Source organism: Sus scrofa, chromosome 4 (genome assembly GCF_000003025.6).
Source record: "Sus scrofa isolate TJ Tabasco breed Duroc chromosome 4, Sscrofa11.1, whole genome shotgun sequence".
Classification (NCBI taxonomy): domain Eukaryota; kingdom Metazoa; phylum Chordata; class Mammalia; order Artiodactyla; family Suidae; genus Sus; species Sus scrofa.
In genome coordinates this window covers 94,163,297-94,183,470 of record NC_010446.5, presented here as the reverse complement: position 1 = coordinate 94,183,470, position 20,174 = coordinate 94,163,297, and the positions used below count along the sequence as shown (strand labels likewise).

The 20,174-nt window shown below is 41.8% G+C and overlaps 1 protein-coding gene across 10 annotated transcripts in view; it reads right to left on the bottom strand.

The window, feature by feature from the left end:
* The window catches only part of GON4L (gon-4 like), an 86,899-nt gene that overhangs the window by 65,315 nt on the left and 1,410 nt on the right, over nt 1–20,174 (bottom strand). For 3 of the 10 annotated variants that reach the window (XR_002343424.1, XM_021089699.1, XM_021089698.1), the window contains exons 2-5: nt 18,701–18,838; nt 16,745–16,879; nt 15,881–16,411; nt 7,370–7,558 (exon numbers count right to left, since the gene is read on the bottom strand). Coding sequence is in view for 8 of the 10 variants with exons in the window: in XM_021089699.1 (XP_020945358.1) it covers nt 7,370–7,558; nt 15,881–16,411; nt 16,745–16,847 (823 nt within the window). In the remaining 2 variants the exon portion in view is untranslated. Of the gene's footprint in view, nt 1–7,369; nt 7,559–15,880; nt 16,412–16,744; nt 16,880–18,610; nt 18,839–20,174 lie in introns of those variants that run through there. The other 7 variants (XM_021089707.1, XM_021089701.1, XM_021089700.1 and 4 more) reach the window with 6 other exon arrangements.

Genomic DNA, 20,174 nt, shown 5'->3' with positions numbered 1-20,174 from the left:
CTCTGACTTCTAATTTTATTTTTTTTGGCTGCACCCACAGCATGCGGAAGTTCCTGGGCCAGCCATCAAACTAACGCTACAGCAGTAACCTGGGCCACAACAGAGACAATGCTGGATCTTTAACCCATTGAGCCACCAGAGAACTCCTTGATTTCTGATTTTAACGCTGAGTTTATTAGGAACGTAGGTTTATAAGGAAAATCTAATACACTCTAATACATTGCATAGATGATGCAAGAAAGAAAAGATAATTCAACTATTTCTTATTCTGTTTTAAAACTAATCCTTTCTCTTACTTTTAAAATATTAGGGAGTTCCCATCCTGGTGCAGTGGAAACAAACCTGACTAGTATCCAAGAGGATGTAGGTTTGATCCCTGGCCTCGATCAGTGGGTTGAGGATCTGGTGTTGCTGTGAGCTGTGGTGTAGGCCCAGTGGCTGTAGCTCCAATTCAGTCCCTAGCCCGAGATCCTCCATATGCCACAAGTGTGGTCCTGAAAAATAAATACATAAATAAAGAGAAAAATAAATAAATAAATAAAGTAAAATATTAGGATATCACTGACCCTAAGAATTCTAAAGAGTTGAAGTTTAAAAATTAAAACAGCGGAGTTCCCGTCTTGGCTCAGTGGTTAACGAACCTGACTAGGAACGATGAGGTTGCGGTTTCGATCCCTGGCCTCACTCAGTGGGTTGAGGATCCAGCGTTGCTGTGAGATGTGGAGTAGGTCGCAGACGTGGCTCAGATCCCACATAGCTGTGGCTGCGGCAAAGGCTGGCAGCTTCAGCTCCGATTCAACCCCTAGCCTGGGAACCGCTATGTGCCTCAAGTGCGGCCTTAGAAAAGACAAAAATATATATATATATATATTTTTTTAATTAAAAAAGGAAGACACTCTATAAAAATCAGACTAGAATAAAGCAGAAAATATAATTTTTCCTTCTATGAGAAAGGTGAGAGAATTAGCTAAAAATAAGATTCTCATTGAGAAGCAGATTTAATGATTTAAGAAATAAACTGAAAGTAAGATGCACTGTAAATGTGATGTTAAAGTGGATAATGTCAATTAAAAAAAAAAAAGCTATTGCCCCCTGATCAGTACTGGAGAGTTGTCCTTTGGACAAGAGTCCACCTTCTCCCAGGTTACAAGCCTCCTAAATAAAGCAACCCTACCTTTCTACCAATGCTTGTCTACCTGATTTAGGTAACACTCTGCTTTCCTTGGCCTTTCGTTTTAAACTATAAAGACAACTTCCTGAACAGAACATCTGCCCCAAGCACTTCATTCTGTTGCATATGAATAAATAAAATAACCATCAATTCAAAAAAAAAAAAAAAAATGAATGGGTTCAGGAGTTCCCACTGTGCCACAGCTACTGCAGCTGCTGTATAGGCTGCAGCTACAGCTGGGATTTAATCCCTGGCCTGAGAACATCCATATGCTGCAGGTGGGGCCAAAAAAGAAAAAAAAAAAGGAAGGGTCCTACAATATCTTAATCACCAAAGTTGTTCTGATGTATGAAAACAGTTGCTTAAGAGCCAAGTCAAAAACACACCCAGGTAAGGCCAGAATAAAACTCCTAGAGGAAAGCATAAGCAGAATACTCTCTGACATAAATTGCCAGTAATATCTTGTTTTGAGCCACCTCCTAGAATAATGAAAACATAAACAAAAATAAACCAATGGAACCAAATTAAACTTAAAAGCTTTTGCACAGCAAAGGAAACCATAAAAAAAAAAGAAAAGACAACCCACAGAGTTCCTGCTGTGGCACAGTGGAAATGAATCCAACTAGTATCCAGGAGGACGCAGGTTCAAACCATGGCCTCACTCAGTGGGTTAAGGATCCAGTGTTTCTGTGAGCTGTGGTGTAGGTTGCAGATGTGGCTCAGATCTTGCATTGCTGTGGCTGTGATGTACGCCACAGGTGTGGCTCAGATTCAGTCCCTGGTGCGGGAACTTCCATAAGCCGTGGGTGCAGTCTACAAACAATAGATGATGGAGAGGGTAGTGGAGGAAGAGAACCCTCCTACACTGTTAGCGAGAATGTAAAATTGGTGCAACCATTATGGAGGACAGTATGAAGGTTCGTTATAAAACTAAACAAAGAACTACCAAATGATCTAGCAATCACACTCCTGGGCATATATCCAGAGAAAACCATAATTCTAAAAGATAACGTGCACCCCAATTTTCATTGCAGCACTAATAGCCAAGACGTGGAAGCAATATAAATGTCCATCAACAAAGGAATGGATAAAGACGTGGTAATATATACAATGGAATATTACTCAGCCATAAAAAGAATGAAATGATGACATGTGCAGCAACATGGATGGACCTAGAGATTATAATACTGAGTGAAGTAAGTCAGAGAAAGACAAATATCATATGATATATATGGAATCTAATAAAAAAATGATACAAAAGAACTTATTTATAAAACAGAAACAAACTCATAGATTTCAAAACCAATCTTATGATTACTACAGGAGAAACCACTGGGGGGAGGGAGGAATTGAGAGGGTGGGAACATAACAAATACACACTGCTGTATAAAACAGATGATTAACAAGAACGTACTATGCAGCACAGGAAAATCTACTCAACAGTTTGTTATAACCTATACGGGAAAAAAGAATGGCTATGTTTATATGTATAACTGATCCACTTTGCTGCATACCTGAAACTAATATAACGTTGTAAGCCAATTATACTCCAATGAATTTTTTAAAAAAACCACATCCAGAACTTTTGTTTCTATGACAATGTATTTTTATGAGATGAAATCTTCCTGCGAAAGACAACTGTGACACTATATGAAACTATAAAATTGGAGTTCCCTCATGGCTGAGTAGGTTAAGGACCCAGTGTTGTCACTGCTATAGCTCAACTTACAGCTGTGGTACAGGCTGGTTCCCTGGTCCAGGAACTTCCACATGCCATGGGTATGACCAAGTTAAAGATACAAATAAAGGAGTTCCTGTTGTGGCTCAGTGGTTAACGAATTCGACTAGGAACCATGAGGTTGCAAGTTCGATTCCTGGCCTTGCTCAGTGGGTTGAGGATCCTGCGTTGCTGTGGCTCTGGTGTAGACTGGTGGCTCAGCTCCGATTTGACCCCTAGCCTGGGGACCTCCATATGCCATAGGAGCGGCCCAAGAAAAGGCAAAAAGACAAAAAAAAAAAAAAAAAAAAAAAAAAAAAAAAAAGATACAAATAAAAGGAGGAGCTCCCTAAAGTCACCTCTTTAAAAATCTTAGACATCCCAAATAAACATATTACAACAAAATAAACTTTATATCAACAAATTTGAAAATTTACAGAAAATGTACAAATTCCTTGAAAAACAGAACCTACCAAAACTGACACAAAAGAAACAGGATATCTAAATAATCCTGAAATCATTAAAGAATTTAATCTATAACTTAAAAGCTGCTGACAAAGAAGACTCCAAGCCTAGAAACAATTTAAGAAATACCACTAGTCCTGGAGTTCCCGTCGTGGCTCAGTGGTTAACGAATCCGATTGGGAACCATGAGGTTGCGGATTCGATGCCTGGCCTTGCTCAGTGGGTTAAGGATCCGGTGTTGCTGTGAGCTGTGGTGTAGGTTGCAGACGCGGCTCGGATCCCACATTGCTCTGGTTGTGGTGTAGGCCGGCGGCTACAGCTCTGATTAGACCCCTAGCCTGGGAACCTCCATATGCCGTGGGTGCAGCCTTAGAAAAGACAAAAAGACCAAAAAAAAAAGAAGGAAAAGAAATACCACTAGTCTTATCCACACTCTTTCAGAGGATAGACAATGATGAAAAATTTCCCAACACTTTTTTTTTTTTTTTGGGGGGTCTTTTTCCTATTTCTTTGGGCCGCTCCTGCGGCATATGGAGATTCCCAGGCTAGGGGTCTAATCGGAACTGTAGCTGCCGGCCTACGCCAGAGCCACAGCAAAGCGGGATCCGAGCCGCGTCTGCGACCTACACCACAGCTCACGGCAACGCCAGATCGTTAACCCACTGAGCAAGGGCAGGAACCGAACCCGCAACCTCATGGTTCCTAGTCAGATTCGTTAACCACTGCGCCACGACGGGAACTCCCCAACACATTTTATAAGGTCATTATAACCCTGATACCAACACATGAAAAAGACATAAGAAAAAAAGTAAAATTAAAGCCCAAAGATCCCATAAACAAAGACACAAAAACCTTAAACAATATATTAGGAAATGGAATCCAACAGTATATAGAAGATCTAATATAGCATGACCAAATAGGTTTATCCCAGATATTCAAGTTTAATATTTAAAACCCAATCAATATAGGTTAGTTATTGGGCATACCCTGAAAAAAGAGTTTTAAAACTGACAGAACTGAAAGGAAATATACACAAATCCACAATTAAAGTTGGAGATGTTAACATTCCTTTCTCAATAACCAAGAGAATGGCCAAAAAAAAAAAAAAAATCAGTAAAAATAGAGAAACTTGAACATTACTATCAACCAATTTGACCTAATAGACATTTATAGAACAGTGTACCTCAAAACAACAGAATATATATTCCGTTCAAATACACATGGAAGAGTTAGCAATAAAGATTATACTGGGGCCACAAAATAAACCTCAATAAGCATTAAAAGACTGGAATTCCCACTATGGTACTACAGGATCAGCGGCAATGCTACAGCTCCAGGGTGCAGGTTCAATCCCCAGCCCAGTACAGTGGGTTAAAGGATCTAGCATTGCCACAGATGCAACATAAGTTGCAACTGCAGCTCAGATCAGATATATGGGCTGGGAACTCCATATGCAGCAGGGCAGCCAAAAAAAAAAAATTAAAGGTATGAAATCACAGAAAGTATGATGTGAACTCAAGGGAATTAAAATTTCTCTTTTTTTGTCTTTTTTTTTTTTTGTCTTTTAGGGCCGTACCCACAGCATATGGAGGTTCCCAGGCTAAGGGTCCAATCGGAACTGTAGTCATGGGCCTACACCAGAGCCACAGCAACTCGGGATCCAAGACAAGTCTGCGACCTACACCACAGCTCACGGCAAAGCCAGATCCTTAACCCAATGAGTGAGGCCAGGCATCAAACCCACAACCTCATGGTTCCTAGTCGGATTCGTTTCCGCTGAGCCACAACAGGAACTCCCAGAATGATTAAGAGAAGGCTACAAATGCCTAGTGTCAGGAATGAAAGAACAGACATCATTACAGATCCTACAGACAATAAAAAGATAAAAGGAGTTCTTCCTGTGGGAGAAAAGGATCCTCCAGGGCTGGGGGTATGAATCAAACATTGCTGCAGCTGTGGCTCAGATTCAATCCCTAGCTCAGGAACTTTCATATTCCTTGGGTGTGGCCAGGAGAAAAAAAAGAAGACGACGACTACCTGATTTTAAGACTGTGTGATACTGATGAAAGGTTAAATATACAAATCAGCGGAACAGAAAAGAGTCCGGGAAAGACCCACACGAGTATGGCCAAGAAACTTTTTCACACAGATGCAAAGGTAACTGAACAGAGAAAGGAATCTTGTCAATACATAGTGCTGAAACAACTGGACATCCATAGGCAAAAAAAAGAATCTCAAATACACCTCCCACATTATACAAAAATTAACTGAAAATCGATCACATACACCTCAATGTAACATACAAAACTACAACTTCTAGGAGTTCCTGTCATGGTGCAGTGGAAACGAATCCAACTGGGAACCATGAGGTTGTGGGTTCGATCCCTGGCCTTGCTCAGTGGGTTAAGGATGCAGAATTGCTGTGAGCTGTGGTGTAGGTTGCAGACACGGCTCGGATCTGGCATTACTGTGGCTCTGGCATAGACTGGCAGCAACATCTCCAATTAGATAGACCCCTAGCCTGGGAACCTCCTTATGCCGCCAGTGCAGCCCTAAAAGGTCAAAAGACAAAAAATAAATAAATAAATAAAACCACAACTTCTAGAAAAAAAGAGAAAAAAAAAACCTCTGGCCTTGGATCCAGCAAAGGTTCCTTGATACACTACGAGAGCATAATCCATAAAAGTAAAACCTAAAGTAGCTCCCCAAGGCGAATGTTGAAACAATCTGAGCAAAATACATAATGATAGTATTGCACTGTAACTCAAACAATAAAATAAATATCCATAAATCCATAGTCATGTAAAAACTGAATAAATGAGTGAGAAAGAACTGCTCTTCTTTACAGAAAAATTCATTAATGAATGCAGAAGGGACAAGAGAAATAAAAAAATCACCATGAGAACAACACAGTAATAATTGTTGCAGGTGATCCATGAACAGAGACTAAAATTCGTGGGGAAAAATTTGAGGAGAAACAGGATATAGGATTAGTTTCAAAGTATCTCCTGCAGAATATGTAGTAATTAAAAAAAAAAAAAAAAAAAAGCAAAAAACAGAATGAAAAAAGATCCACAAATGGCCAATAAATACACGAAAATATGCTCTATATCATTATTCATTAATGAAATGCAAGCTAAAACCATAAGGCAATACACCTAATAGAACAGATAGAATTAAAGGATGGATGGAAAGGATGTGGATCAATTGAAAATCTCATACATTCCTTTTGGGAATGTAAAATGGTACAGCTACTATGGAAAACAGCTTAGCAGTTCCAAATAAAGTTAAATATACATCTCTTGTAAGTCCCAGCAATGCCACTCCTAGCTTTTTACTCAAGAAAAATGAAATTATGTCTATCAAAGAACTACATGTGAAGGTTCAGCAGCTTTAGTCATAACAGGCAAAAACTAGAAGCAATCCAAATGTCCATCACCCAGTAAACAGATAAACTATGGTACATCTACGCAACAGAACACTATCCAGTAATTATGATAACCATGAATGAATCTCAAAAGCATTACACTAAGTGAAAAATAGCAGATACACACAATATTACAAATCAATTATTCAATTTAAAAAATTTAAAAAGATATCAGATGCAAAAGGCTACATACTTATGTACTGTATGGTACCTATACATAACACTGTAAAAAATGCAAAACTGTTAATAAAAATGAGATCAGGGAGTTCCTGTTGTGGCTCAGCGGTAATGAACCTGACTAGTATCCATGAGGAGTTGGGTTTGATCCCTGGCCTCACTCAGTGGGTTAAGGATCCACGTTGCCATGAGCTGTGGTGTAGGTTGTAGACTCAGCTCGGATTCCCTTGTGGCTGCGGCTGTGGCCGTGGCCAGCAGCTACAGCTCCAATTTGACACCTAGCCTGGAAACTTCATATGCTGTGGGTGCAGCCCAAAAAGCAAAAAAAAATTCAGTATACTTGGATATCTTTGGATATGTGCAGTTTCCTGCATATTACATTTTAATTTTATAAAAAGAAAAAAAAGCCTACCCATTGGAATAAAGAGTCCACCATCCTCTATCTCTTCCTCAGCTTGGTGAGCTAGAGTCCTGAGTGGTTTTTCTTGAGAGGCACAGACATCTGGCTGAGATGATTTCCTAGGCTGGGCTGTGGATTTCACAGGGTGGCTGCCTGATGGTAATGAAGGCATTTCCCCTCCAGAATGCATTTGAGGTTTTCCTGGAAAAATCACAAAAGTTGCTCCACACTTTGTCCATTCTCAACTATACCGTGTTGCAGAAATCAGCATCTTGTTATAGTCTTTTTTAGTTAAGTAACTTCATTAATGATGCATTTACTATAAAGGCGATCCTCCTCATTTTTATTTTTTTATTTTTTTTTTTTGTCGTTTTGCCATTTCTTGGGCCGCTCCTGTGGCATATGGAGGTTTCCAGGCTAGGGGTCAAACTGGAGCTGTAGCCGCCGGCCTATGCCACAGCCATAGCAATGCGGGATCCGAGCCACATCTGCAACCTACACCACAGCTCACAGCAACGCCGGCTCCTTAACCCACTGAGCAAGGCCAGGGATCGAACCCGCAACCTCATGGTTCCCAGTCGGATTCGTTAACCACTGCGCCACGACGGGAACTCCAGGCAATCCTCCTCCTAAAGAGAATATCCGGGAGTTCTCGTTGTGCCTCAGCGTTAACAAACATGACTAGTATCCATGAGGACTCAGGTTCAATCCCTGGTCTCACTCAGTGGGTTAAAGAATCCAGTGTTGCTGTGAGCTGTGGTGTAGGTTGCAGATGCAGCTGGGATCCTGTGTTGCTGTGGCTGTGGCATAGGCTGGTGGCTACAGCTTCGATTTGACCCCTAACCTGGGAACTTCCATATGCCACAGGTATGGCCCTAAAAAGACAAAAAAAAAAAACCAAAAAAACAAAAAAACAGTATTCTAAGAAAAACAATGAGATCAAAGCTCAGGTACCATTTATTCATCTGTAGTATCAGTGAACTGAACTAGGTAATTGCTAAGGTCTTTCTATTGCATGTTCTTCACGTGGAAAAATCCTATTCATAATTGTAGGGTAGGGAGTTATATTCCTAACAGGAAAGGGACTTTTTTTTTGTTTTTTGTTTGGCTTTTTTTTTTTTTTTTTTTTTTGCTTTTTTGGGCTGAATGAGGCATATGGAAGTTTCCAGGCTAGGGGTCTAATCCAAGCTACAGCTGCCACCCTATATCACAGCCACAGCAACACAGGCTCTGAGCCGCATCTGCAACCTATACCACAGCTCACAGCAACCGCCAGATCCCTGACCCACGAGCAAGACCAGGGATCAAACCCGCATCCTCATAGATACTAGGCGGATTAATTTCCACTGAACCACAATGGGAACTCCTGACAATGGGACTTTTTTTTTATATATATAGCTAATTTGCAATGTTCTGTCAATTTCTGCTGTACAGCAAAGTGACCCAGTTATACATATATACCCATCTTTTTCTCACATTATCCTCCATCATGTTCTATCACAAGTGATTAGATATAGTTCCCTATGCTACACATCAGGATCTCATTGCTCATCTACTCCAAATGCAACAGTTTGAATCTACTAACCCCAAACTCCCAGTTCATCCCACTCCTCCCCCTTGACAACCACAAGTCTGTTCTCCAAGTCCATGAGTTTATTTTCTGTAGATAGGTTTGTTTGTGCCATATATTGGATTCCAGATATAAGTGATATCATATGGTATTTGTCTTTTTCTTTCTGACTTACTACACTTAGTATGACCATTAACAACACATTTAATTGGAGTTCCCTTGTGGCACAGAGGTTTAAGGATCCAGCACTGTCACCACAGAGCTTAGCTTGCTGCTATGGCACAAGTTCGATCCCTGGCTCAGAAAATTCTACATGCCATGGGTGCAGCAAAAACAAACAAACAAACAAACAAACAAATAAACAAAACACACTTAATAAACTATAAATGATATACATTAAAAAATGTCTTGAACTTTCTGATTGAATTCTTTCCAATCTGACAGAATATCAGAGTAAAAATGACCATAACATTATAAATAGGTGATTATACAGTTCATTAGATAACTTTCTCCTTTCCTCACTTTAACTCTTTATTTTTGTCTTTTGTCTTTTTAGGGCTGCACACAAGGCATATGCAGGTTCCCAGGTTAGGGGTCCAATTGGAGCTGTAGCTGCCAGCCTACACCACAGCCACGGCAACTCGGGATCTGAACTGCATCTATGACCTACACCACAGCTCACGGCAACGCCAGATCCTTAATCCACTGAGTGAAGCCGGGGATCAAACCTGTGTCCTCATGGATGCTAGTCAGATTCATTTCCGCTGAGACGGAACTGCAACTCCTCACTTTAACTCTTAATGAGTGTTATCTTTCTTTCCTTTTTTTTGGTGTGGGGGGGATTAAAAAGACAAAGAAACATTCATGAAATATCAAAAGTAAACATCAGAATCAAGCTGTCAAAGGAAAAGAATACATGGGAGTTCCCTTGGTAGTACAGGTTAAGGATCCAGTGTTGTTACTGCTGTGGCTCAGGTTGCAGCTGCTATGCTGGTTCAATCCCTGGTCCCAGAATTTCCATATGCCATGGGTGCAGCGAAGGAAAAAAAAAAGGAAAAAGAATACATATAGGCTATAGATTAAGAATACATATAGATCTATAGACTATACACAAGGAATTGTTACATAGTGATTGTTTCTGAGAAGAGAACTGGGGAAACAAGAGGACAAAGTTAAAGATTCCCTCTTTAGGCATTTTTTTTTTCCATATTCATGTATTACACAGCCAAAAAAAATTTTTCCATTTTCAAAAAGAGATCAAGTTTTTTTTATTCACTTTTTAAAAAAATTATAGTTGATTTACAATGTTGTGTGAATTATAAAGAGATCAAGTTATTTGTTACTGAGCTCCATTCGAAATAGACAGTCTTGGAGTTCCCTAGTGATTTAGCTTAAGGATCCAGTGTTGTCACTACTGTGGCTCTGGTTACTGCTGTGGCAAGGGTTCAATCCCTGGCCAGGAAACTTCTGCATGCCATGTGTGTGGCAAAAAAAAAATAGCCTTTACACTTTTTTGGTCTGCTATCTCATCAACATTAGCAGTTTCAACTGGCATAAACAAGATTTCATTTTATTTTATTTTTGTCTTTTTAGGGCTGCTCCCACAGGATATAGAAATTCCCAGGCTAGAGGTCAAATTAGAACTGCAGCTGCTGGCTTACACCACAGCCACAGCATCTGTGACCTATACCGCAGCTTGTGGCAATACCAGATCCTTTAACCCACTGAGCAAGGGCAGGGATTGAAACCACATCCTTGTGGATACTAGTCGGATTCGTTGCCACTGAGCCACAACAGGAACTCCCAAAAACAAGACTTTAAACTGGAGGACCCCCTCCCTTCTTCCTGGAAAACAAAGAAAAAAAGCCTTTCATTTCATATAAAGGATGAATCAATCCTTAATTCTATGTACTCTCAATTTTACTTCCTTTACTTCTGGAGCTCAAGACTACATCACAATGTCAAAAAGGCTATAGACTTCAGCTTTAATAGGCTTTGGCTTTGATAGGGACTGTATGTACAAAAAGGAGTTGAATCCTAAACCCATCACATCAAAAATTCCTCTCAGGCAAATTTCTTCTAAGAGGGAGGATCTTCAATCAATTGCACAGCAGAGCTTTCTCATATTTTTTTTTCTTTTTGTCTTTTTGAGGGCTGTACCGGCGGCATATGGAGGTTCCCTGGCTAGGGGTCTAATCAGCTGTAGCCGCCAGCCTACGCCAGAGCCACAGCAACGCCAGATCCAAGCCTCATCTGCGACCTACACCACAGCTCACGGCAATGCCAGATCCTTAACCCACTGAGTGAGGCCAGGGATCGAACCCAAAACCTCATGGTTCCTAGTTGGATTCAATTCCGCTGCACCACAATGGGAACTCTGCCTTTTTTTTTTTTTTTTTTTTTTTTTGGCCCTGCCCATGGCATGAGAAAGTTCCCTGGCCAGGAATAGAACCCACACCGCAGCAGCAACCAGAGCCACAGCAGTGACAATGACAGATCTGTAACTATTAGGCCACCAGGGAACTCCCTAGCAACTTTAAATTGAAAACATGATAATTAGCTGAAAACCATAAAATCCAACAAATTATAAGCTGAAATCTAAGTTAATCATTTTGAGAATGCAAAGAAAGGGAAAAAAGGCAAAAGTAGAAATTAGGGTATGTAAATCAATTTTCAAAGAACAATTAAAATTCTATGAGAATAGGGAGTTCTTGTTATGGCACAGCAGAAATGAACTGACTAGGAACCATGAGGTTGTGGGTTCAATCCCCTGGTCTACTTTGGTGGGTTAAGGATCTCATGTTGCCATGAGCTGCAGTGTAGGTTGCAGACACGGCTCAGATCTTGTGTAGCTCCAATTAAACCCCTAGCTGAGAACCTCCATATGCCAAGGGCACAGCCCTCAGCCCTAAAAAGCAAACAAACAAAAAAAAAATTCTATGAGAACAGGAGTTCTCTTATGACACAGTGGGTTAAGGATCTGGTGTTGTCATTGCAGCTGCTGTGCTTTGAGTTCTAACCAAAGCCCAGGGAACTTCCACATGTAGTGGGAGCAGCCAAAAAAAAAAAATTCTGGAGTTCCCTTTGTGGCTCAGCAGTTAATGAACCCAACTAGCATCCACTGAGGACAAGGGTTCAATCCCTAGCCTCACTCAGTGGGTTAAGGATCCGGCATGGCCGTGAGCTGTGGTGTAGGTCACAGATGCAGCTCGGATCCTGCATTGCTATGGCTGTGGTATAGGCCAGCGCCTATAGCTCCAATTCGACCCCTGGACTGGGAAAAACCTCCATATGCTGCAGGTGTGGTCCTAAAAAAAAGACAAAAAAAAAAAATTTATAAGAATAAACAACAACATAGACAAAGTTTTTTTCTCCTTCTTTTTTGCTTTTTAGGGTCGTATGTGCCTCATATAGAAATTCCCAGGCTAGGGGTCAAATCGGAGCTGCAGCTGCCAGCCTACACCACAGCCACAACAACTCAAGATCCAAGCCAGGTTGGAGACCTACATCACAGCTCACGGCAACACAGGATCCCTAACCCACTGAGTGAGGCCAGGGATCGAACTGCATGTCCATGGATACTAGTCCGGTTCATAACCTGCTGAGCCACAACAGGAACTCCTAGAAAAAGGTTTAATCACTAGCACCTGTGCAGTCTAGAAACAGAATTTAACAGTGTATACCAATTGTAACACAATGCTGATAACTTCAAAATAACCTGGGTGTTTTTTTTTTTGTTTTTTCCCCACATAATCATAATCAAAAAATCCAAAATGTTAATTAAAAGAATGGAAAACAACAAAAAATATGCACTATTTTTTTTTTTTTTTTGTCTTTTTGCCTTTTCTAGGGCCGCTCCTGCGGCATATGGAGGTTTCCAGGCTAGGGGTCTAATCGGAGCTGTAGCCACCAGCCTACGCCAGAGCCACAGCAACGCAGGATCCAAGCCCCATCTGCAGCCTACACCACAGCTCATGGCAACGCCAGATCCTTAACCCATTGAGCAAGGCCAGGGATCAAACCCGCAACCTCATGGTTCCTAGTCAGATTCGTTAACCACTTCGCCACGACGGGAACTCCAGCGCTAAATTTTAATAGTAATTACTCTGAGCAGTCAGATTTGTGGGTGATTTTATTTTCTTCTTTCAACTTTACAATGTTTTCCAAAATGCACATATATGAAATTTTGATCTTCCTTCTTTCTTCCTTTCTGTTCTTTTGTTTGTTTTTTTAGGGCTGCACCTGTGGCATACGAAGTTTCCGGTCTAGGGGTTGAATCTGAGCTGCAGGTGCTGGCCGATGCCACAGCCACATAGGATCCGAGCCACATGTGCGACCTATGCCGCAACTTCCTTAACCCACTGAGGGGTCAAACCCACATCCTCATGGATACCAGTCGGGTTTGCTACCTGCTGAGCCACAATGGGAACTCCTTCACTAGCACTTTAATCCTGCATTTTCCTCCAATTCCTCCTGTCTTCACATCACAAATACAACTTAGCCAAGGAAAAAAATTCAGCAATCCTGCTGCCCACTCTAGCTATTTCCATTCCCCCACTGCACAAATTATCACTGGGGCTTTCATCCCTACCTCTTTAATTCCATTATTTGATTTTCTTTTCCCAAAAAACCCTCCTAAATCTACTCTCAAAGACCATCAACCTTCTAAAGTAATCTTTTCTCAGGCATCATTACACCACCTTTGTCACTAAACTTTAAATGAAGTACCTGTACTTAAAACTCTCTTCCCTCCCTGACTTTCACTATTACTCCAGCTTTCCCTTCTCTGTCATCTTCTTCCATGCTCCTTTTCATGAAGAAGTACCACAATGAACACTTTTCTGGTCCCACCTCTCACCAAACTTCAATCTCTATTTTCTGTTTTTCCCTGATGTCACCTCACAGTCCATATATCTAAAGCTGAACTCATTTCAACCCTTCAAGCATATTATTCCCCAGGAAGGCATGCTTCATCCCCCTCAGTCCAAATATCTTAAACGGTATCAGTTCAAAGATTGATACTCAGAAGCAATATTAATTATTTTTTATTTTTATTTTTTGGCTGCACCCATGGCACATGGAAGTTCCCAGGCCAGGCTGAATTTAAGTCACAGCTGTGACCTACATGCAGCTATGATAACAAACCCATGCCTCTGCCATGACTAGAGCCACTGCAGTCGGATTCTTAATGCACTGCACCACAGCAGGAACTCTTTTTTTTTTTTTTTGTCTTTTTGTCTTTTTAGGCCCCACCCACAGCATATGGAGGTTCTTAGGCTAGGGGTCTAATGGAGCTATAGCTGCCGGCCTACACCACAGCCAGAGCAATGCCAGATCCTTAACCCACTAAGCAAGGCCAGGGATCGAACCTGCATCCTCATGGATACTAGTCGGATTCATTAACCACCGAGCCACAATGGGAGCTCCCAGCAGGAACTCTAAAATTCTTTCTTTCTAACATTTATAAGATATCTTTTCTTCTCTATCCTTACTGCCAAAATCCTATACCAATACTTTACAAGGTCTCAAGGGCCTTAAGAGCAAGGCTCTGTACAGTAACCTAAATCTATCCTTTCTATCTGAAGCCCTGCTACACTCCCACACAAACAAACGTTTATTTGTTTTTCTCTTTATTTTTACAGCCACATCCATTGCCATGGCATATGGAAGTTCCAGGGCTAGAGTTCCAACCGGAGCTGTAGTTGCTGGCATATACCACGGCCACGGCAACACCAGAGCTGAGCTGCATCTGCAACCTGCTCAGCAGCTTGTGGCAATGCCAGATCCTTAACCCAGTGAGCGAGGCCAGGGATCAAACCTGCATCTTCAGTGACACTACGTCAGGTTCTTAACCTGCTGAGCCACAACAGGAACTCAAACATGTTTGCAGAATGTGTTATTCTACTTCCACTCCTTCACCCCAATCCATCAAATCCTATCAATGCATCAAGTTCCAATTTCAAAAATCCTTGGAGTTCCCTTCATGGCTCAGCGGTTAACAAACCCGACTAGTATCAATGAGGTTGCGGGTTCGATGCCTGGCCTTGCTCAATGTGTTAAGGAACCAGTATCGCCATGAGCTGTGGTGTAGGTCGTAGATGCAGCTCGGATCCTGCATTGCTGTGCCTGTGGCGTAGACTGGCAGCTGTAGCTCCAATTCGACCCCTAGCCTGGGAACTCCCATATGCCACGGATGCAGCCCTAAAAAAAAAAAAAAAAAAAAAAAATCCCAATTACTTGTATCACACTAGTATATAATCACATATTGTCTTAAATGGCTCCAAATGAATTATGTATTTGTGTCTTGTCTTCCCAACTAGACTATAAGCTTTCTGAAGTCAGTACTCTGCTTTCTGCTTCTTTTATTTATTAATTAGCTATAAGCAACTGGAAAAGGTCATACACTTAAACATGAAAAACAAAGCCCCTCACAATCTAAGCCCTCTCCCACTGTGAAGCCACTTCTCACTACCTCTTCTGCCTCTACCTCTGCTCAGACTGTTCTTGGCCTAAGACTCTCCATGCCACCATTACCTTAACCCACAACTTATCCTTCAAATCCTAAGGGTTATGTCATCTCTGTAGTCTTACCAAATGTCACAGGCAGTAATCTCTCTTTCAGTCACTGCCCCTTCTCCAGCCCCATTTCATAAAATACCCACCACATCATAAAAGGCCATACATAGTTCAACCCTCCAAAAATGATGCAAAGAGAAAGAAAAGATACAGAAGAGGATCTAGGAAATGGGAGGGAAGAAGAATACTTCCACCCATTTATAAAGTTCGATGCTGACCCTTATAAGCACCACAGCTCCAACTCCATATCAAATCAACACTCCCTTTCGGAAATGCTGTTTTGTGAAGGCGCTGTAGAGAGGGCAATGACAATGGCAAAGGTCATGGCAAACTGCTACTGACGAAAAGAATGTAACCTAAGACCTCCTGTATCTTACCTCCTTCGTCCTTGACTTCTTCACTGGGCTCTCCTAAAAAAGGCTCCTTTGCAATAGGATGATCGCCTCTGTCTTCTTGAGTAACTAACCCAGGCCTCAGTGTAATTTTCTTCCCTCTCCTTGAGCTACTGGCCTGGAGTTTTCCTTTACAAATGTGTATATTTAGGGGCTGGGAGGCCTCCAAGGAAGGTAGGGTGATTCCCTGAGAGATGGCCACATCAAGAGTTTCCAGAACGGGTGCATTTGCATCCTGGGTGAGGACCCTAGAGCTCAAGGATGGGTCCTCCATAGCAAGCAGATTTCCTGCATCGTGCACAGATTGTACTTCAAGGCCAGCCGCTCTGCCATGATTCGGACCCCAGGACAGGGACACTGACCCCAGGTCTTTAACTTGGTCAGATTCTGGTTTAACAGGTGACTCTAGGTCTAAGTCACCTTCCTCCTGGTTGCCCTGGTGCTGTGGCGACTCTGTCGGTGTAGTTCTTCTCTTCTTACAGGGCAACATTTTGCAAGTCCCACTTCTGTTCCATCCTGAAAGGATAAAGGTTAAGTTCTTATCAGCTTCCTATTAATGACAGTAGCATCTCCTCAAATATCGTTTCACTCATTCATGTTTAAACATGAACACAATACCTTACACCAGATATACTATCTCCCATTAGGTGGGAGATGAGAGACCATGGTTAGAGTGCCTGAGTTCAAATCCTAACTCTACTACTGATTAGTACGTTATCTTGGCTGAGTGACTTAACCTCTCTAAACTTTGGTTTCCTCAACTGTAAAAATAATTATTGTTCTTACCTCAGGGAGTGGTTATAAGAATTAAATAGTAAGTGATTAGTAAGTTTTAGTTATTATTATTACCATCAGGGAAGTAGAATAGCATGATGCTGAGAGCAAACTGTGGTGTCAAACTGTCTGGATTTGTTTCCCAAGTCAGCTTCTCTCCAGCTTTGTGACCTTGCATAAGTTACTTAACCTGAATCTCAGTTTCTTCAGCTATAAAATGAAATAAAAATAGCACCTACGTCATTAAATAGTAATTTATTAGATCAATAAATCTTTGCTATTGATGCTTTCATAAACAGGTATTTCCATTAACAGAAACAATCCAAAAGCAGAGTGTCCTTGTTTAAAAAGGTTAGGCTACATTAACAGAAATTTTGTGTTGAAAAACAAGAAAGAGATTCCTACTGTTGTCTATGCTATGTTACTTCTGGACTCTAGGCTTCAATTCCAATTATCACCTTTTAAGGACAACACTAACTGGAGGGTATCTTCTTCTCTCACGGTCTTATAGCACCTCTCTGCAAACCTTTTTTTTTTTTTTTGTCTTTTTGCCATTTCCTGGGCCACTCCCAGGCTAGGGATCGAATCGGAGCTATAGCCACCGGCCTACACCAGAGCCACAGCAACGCGGGATCCAAGCCGCGTCTGCGACCTACACCACAGCTCACAGCAACGCCGGATCGTTAACCCACTGAGCAAGGGCAGGGACCAAACCCGCAACCTCATGGTTCCTAGTCGGATTCGTTAACCACTGCGCCACGACGGGAATTCCTGCAAACCTTTTTTATAGAATTAATCGCATTTATGATTGCTCCTTGTCTCTTTCCCGTCTCCCTCACTAAAAACTATGTGCTTTTGGAGGGAAAAGACTCTTTCAGCTAGTACCCCTAGTACTCAGCAGTATCTGACCTACTATACATACTCAATCAAAATTCCCCAAATGAATGAATAAAAGAGGCATGAGGAGTTCCTGCTGTGGCTCAATGGGATCAGCAGAGTTTGGGGAGTGCTAGGACAGAGGTTTGATCCCTGGCCTGCCATGGTGGGTGGGTTAAGGATTCAGCATTTCTGAAGCTGCTGCTTGGGTGGAGACTGGCCCAGAAATACATATACTGTGGGGTGGCCAAAAATGAAAAAGAAAAAAGAAAAGGGGCGTGAACTTCCTATTCTGTGTTTATTCTGCGCCCCTTGGACCAAGAAGAGCACTATATGGAAACTGACTATATCTTTCCAACAACAACAACAAAAAACTTTACTCTCAATTAAAAAGGTTCAAGAATAGTAAGTTGTCTTGTGCTACAAAGAGTTCTTCTTCATCACTGACAATGTTAAAGCAAGGCCTGAAAGCCCATCTATCAGGGCACTAGATGAGAGCTTGGACAAGAGGACTAAAAATAAAGTTCTTTCAAGAAGAGTCTCAACTATAAGGTTAGTTTTAAACCTCCCTAATTCACTTTCTCCAGAACACTAGGAGAGATCCCCCGCCCATGCCAAATCAACCTATACCCTTATATCAGTAATTAAAGCTCAATAAACACGTGAAGATTCCACTGATCCCTATGACTTAGGGTGGTACGGGGGGCCGGGGAAGAAGTGGAGTGGGAGTAGTTTAGTAGAGTCTTATATTTCACAGAGGTCCTGAAAAGGGGGAGGGAGGAGAAAGAGAAAGAAAGGCAGCTACTAGTCAAAGTCAGCAGCGAGCAGGGATCAGCTCCGGGCACTTCAAACACAGCAGTGACTCTAAAAAGGCTCCCCCTTTGGGAACTGGAATGAGACCAACCGGGCAAATGAATGCAAATCCGGCAGCAGCCCCAGCGCGGACCCCTCCTGGGAAAAGATTTCACAATGGGGTCCTAACTGCGCTTTTCATCGCAGCGCCCAGCGCTGGAGCAAGTCCCCACTCCCAGCTAGACACTTTCACTCCCAACCTCTGTGACGCACCCGACCGCCTCGGCTTGGACCTCCTTCTCCCGGACGCCCAGCTCCCACCTGCGTCTTCCCGCCCCAATGCACACAACCCAGTACCCTCACCAGCCGGCCGGATCCCGCGGAAACTCAGCTTCGGTACCACCGGAAGTCAGCCAACGGCAGCGACTGACGTGCGCGCCCCCGAGTCGCGGTGCACGGCGTCAGAACACCAAGGAGCATGCGCCAAGCACCGGCGCCATCCTATTTTAGGGCAGAATGAAGGCAAAGATCTGGTACTCCGTTGTTGGCAAAATATTTAAAGGCAATACCTCGCTTTCTCTGTCCAGGGAGCTCCCCTACTCAAAACAAAACTGGATTAAGGTTCAGCGATTTAATTTGACAACTAATCCTTCTCGCCACGAGACACCTGGAATATGGGACCAGGGAAACGGGGAATTCATAAAATTTCAGAAAGAGGAATCCCTAGGTTACAAACTGCAGTTTCCTGAATAAAGCTAAGGCAGACTTGGACTCAATCCATAATTATAAATTATAATTATTCATATCTATAAAACACTCCGCATTTAACAGAATGCTTTCACTTACGTTATCAAAGGTGATTTGATCTTCACAATAAATCCTGTGGCACAGTGGATATTATACCTTCCAATTTCCGCAGGACAAATTTTTGGCTCAACTGGGTAGATGATTTCACAAAGATAACTAGCTGTGAGAGGGAATCCAGTAGCCTCACTCTAGCTTCTAATGCATTAATCCGGTGTCCAGGATGGTGCCTGGGACATAGTCAATGTTCAATAAATTCAATACATGTGTTTTGAATGAATGAATGACTCCTAGAACCATGTTCTTTTCCTCTTTTCAAGAAGGACAAAATGTCAAAGCTGGAAAAATACATTCAACTCTCTCACTTTACAGGTGAACCACCACCAAATATTTATGCATTTAAATAATCTACCTGACCTGATCCTGTCTGTAAACAGAATCGGATAGGATGAAAGTAACCACAACCAAAATGAATGACGAAATTGATGTAATCATGGAGATAACCTGCAGTAGTCTGACGGTAACCTGAATCACCCTAAACCTTCCGAATGCCAAGGAAGTCTCTAGAAGCTTGGAGTTTCATTTGTGTCCTGCTTTTGGATCTACAGAATACACGGATCTGTTGGTTTTCACTGCCTCTCTCCATACTTCTCTTTCTCTCTTCCTCCATCCCTCCCTCACTCTCTCTCTCAAACTTCTCTAAGCAGCCCTAAGCACTTGAAGCTTTTACAAGAGAAATATCCAACACTGATTAACTTTGGCACTCTTCATTAGTCCTTTTTTAAAACAGTTTCAATCTACACACCACAAAACCCAGCCGTTTTACTTATACAATTAAATTATTTTCACTAAATTTTCAGAACTCTGCAACCATCACCACGTTTGGTCTTTAATCAGAGTTTCTGAAGTTTAAGAAAGGTTTCAAAATATTCTTTAGTGGTCTCATAAACTTATAATAATTGCAATTGATACTGAATGTAGGCAAGATAGAATTTTGTTTTTCCAAAATCCTGGGTCCCCCTCGGCCAGAATA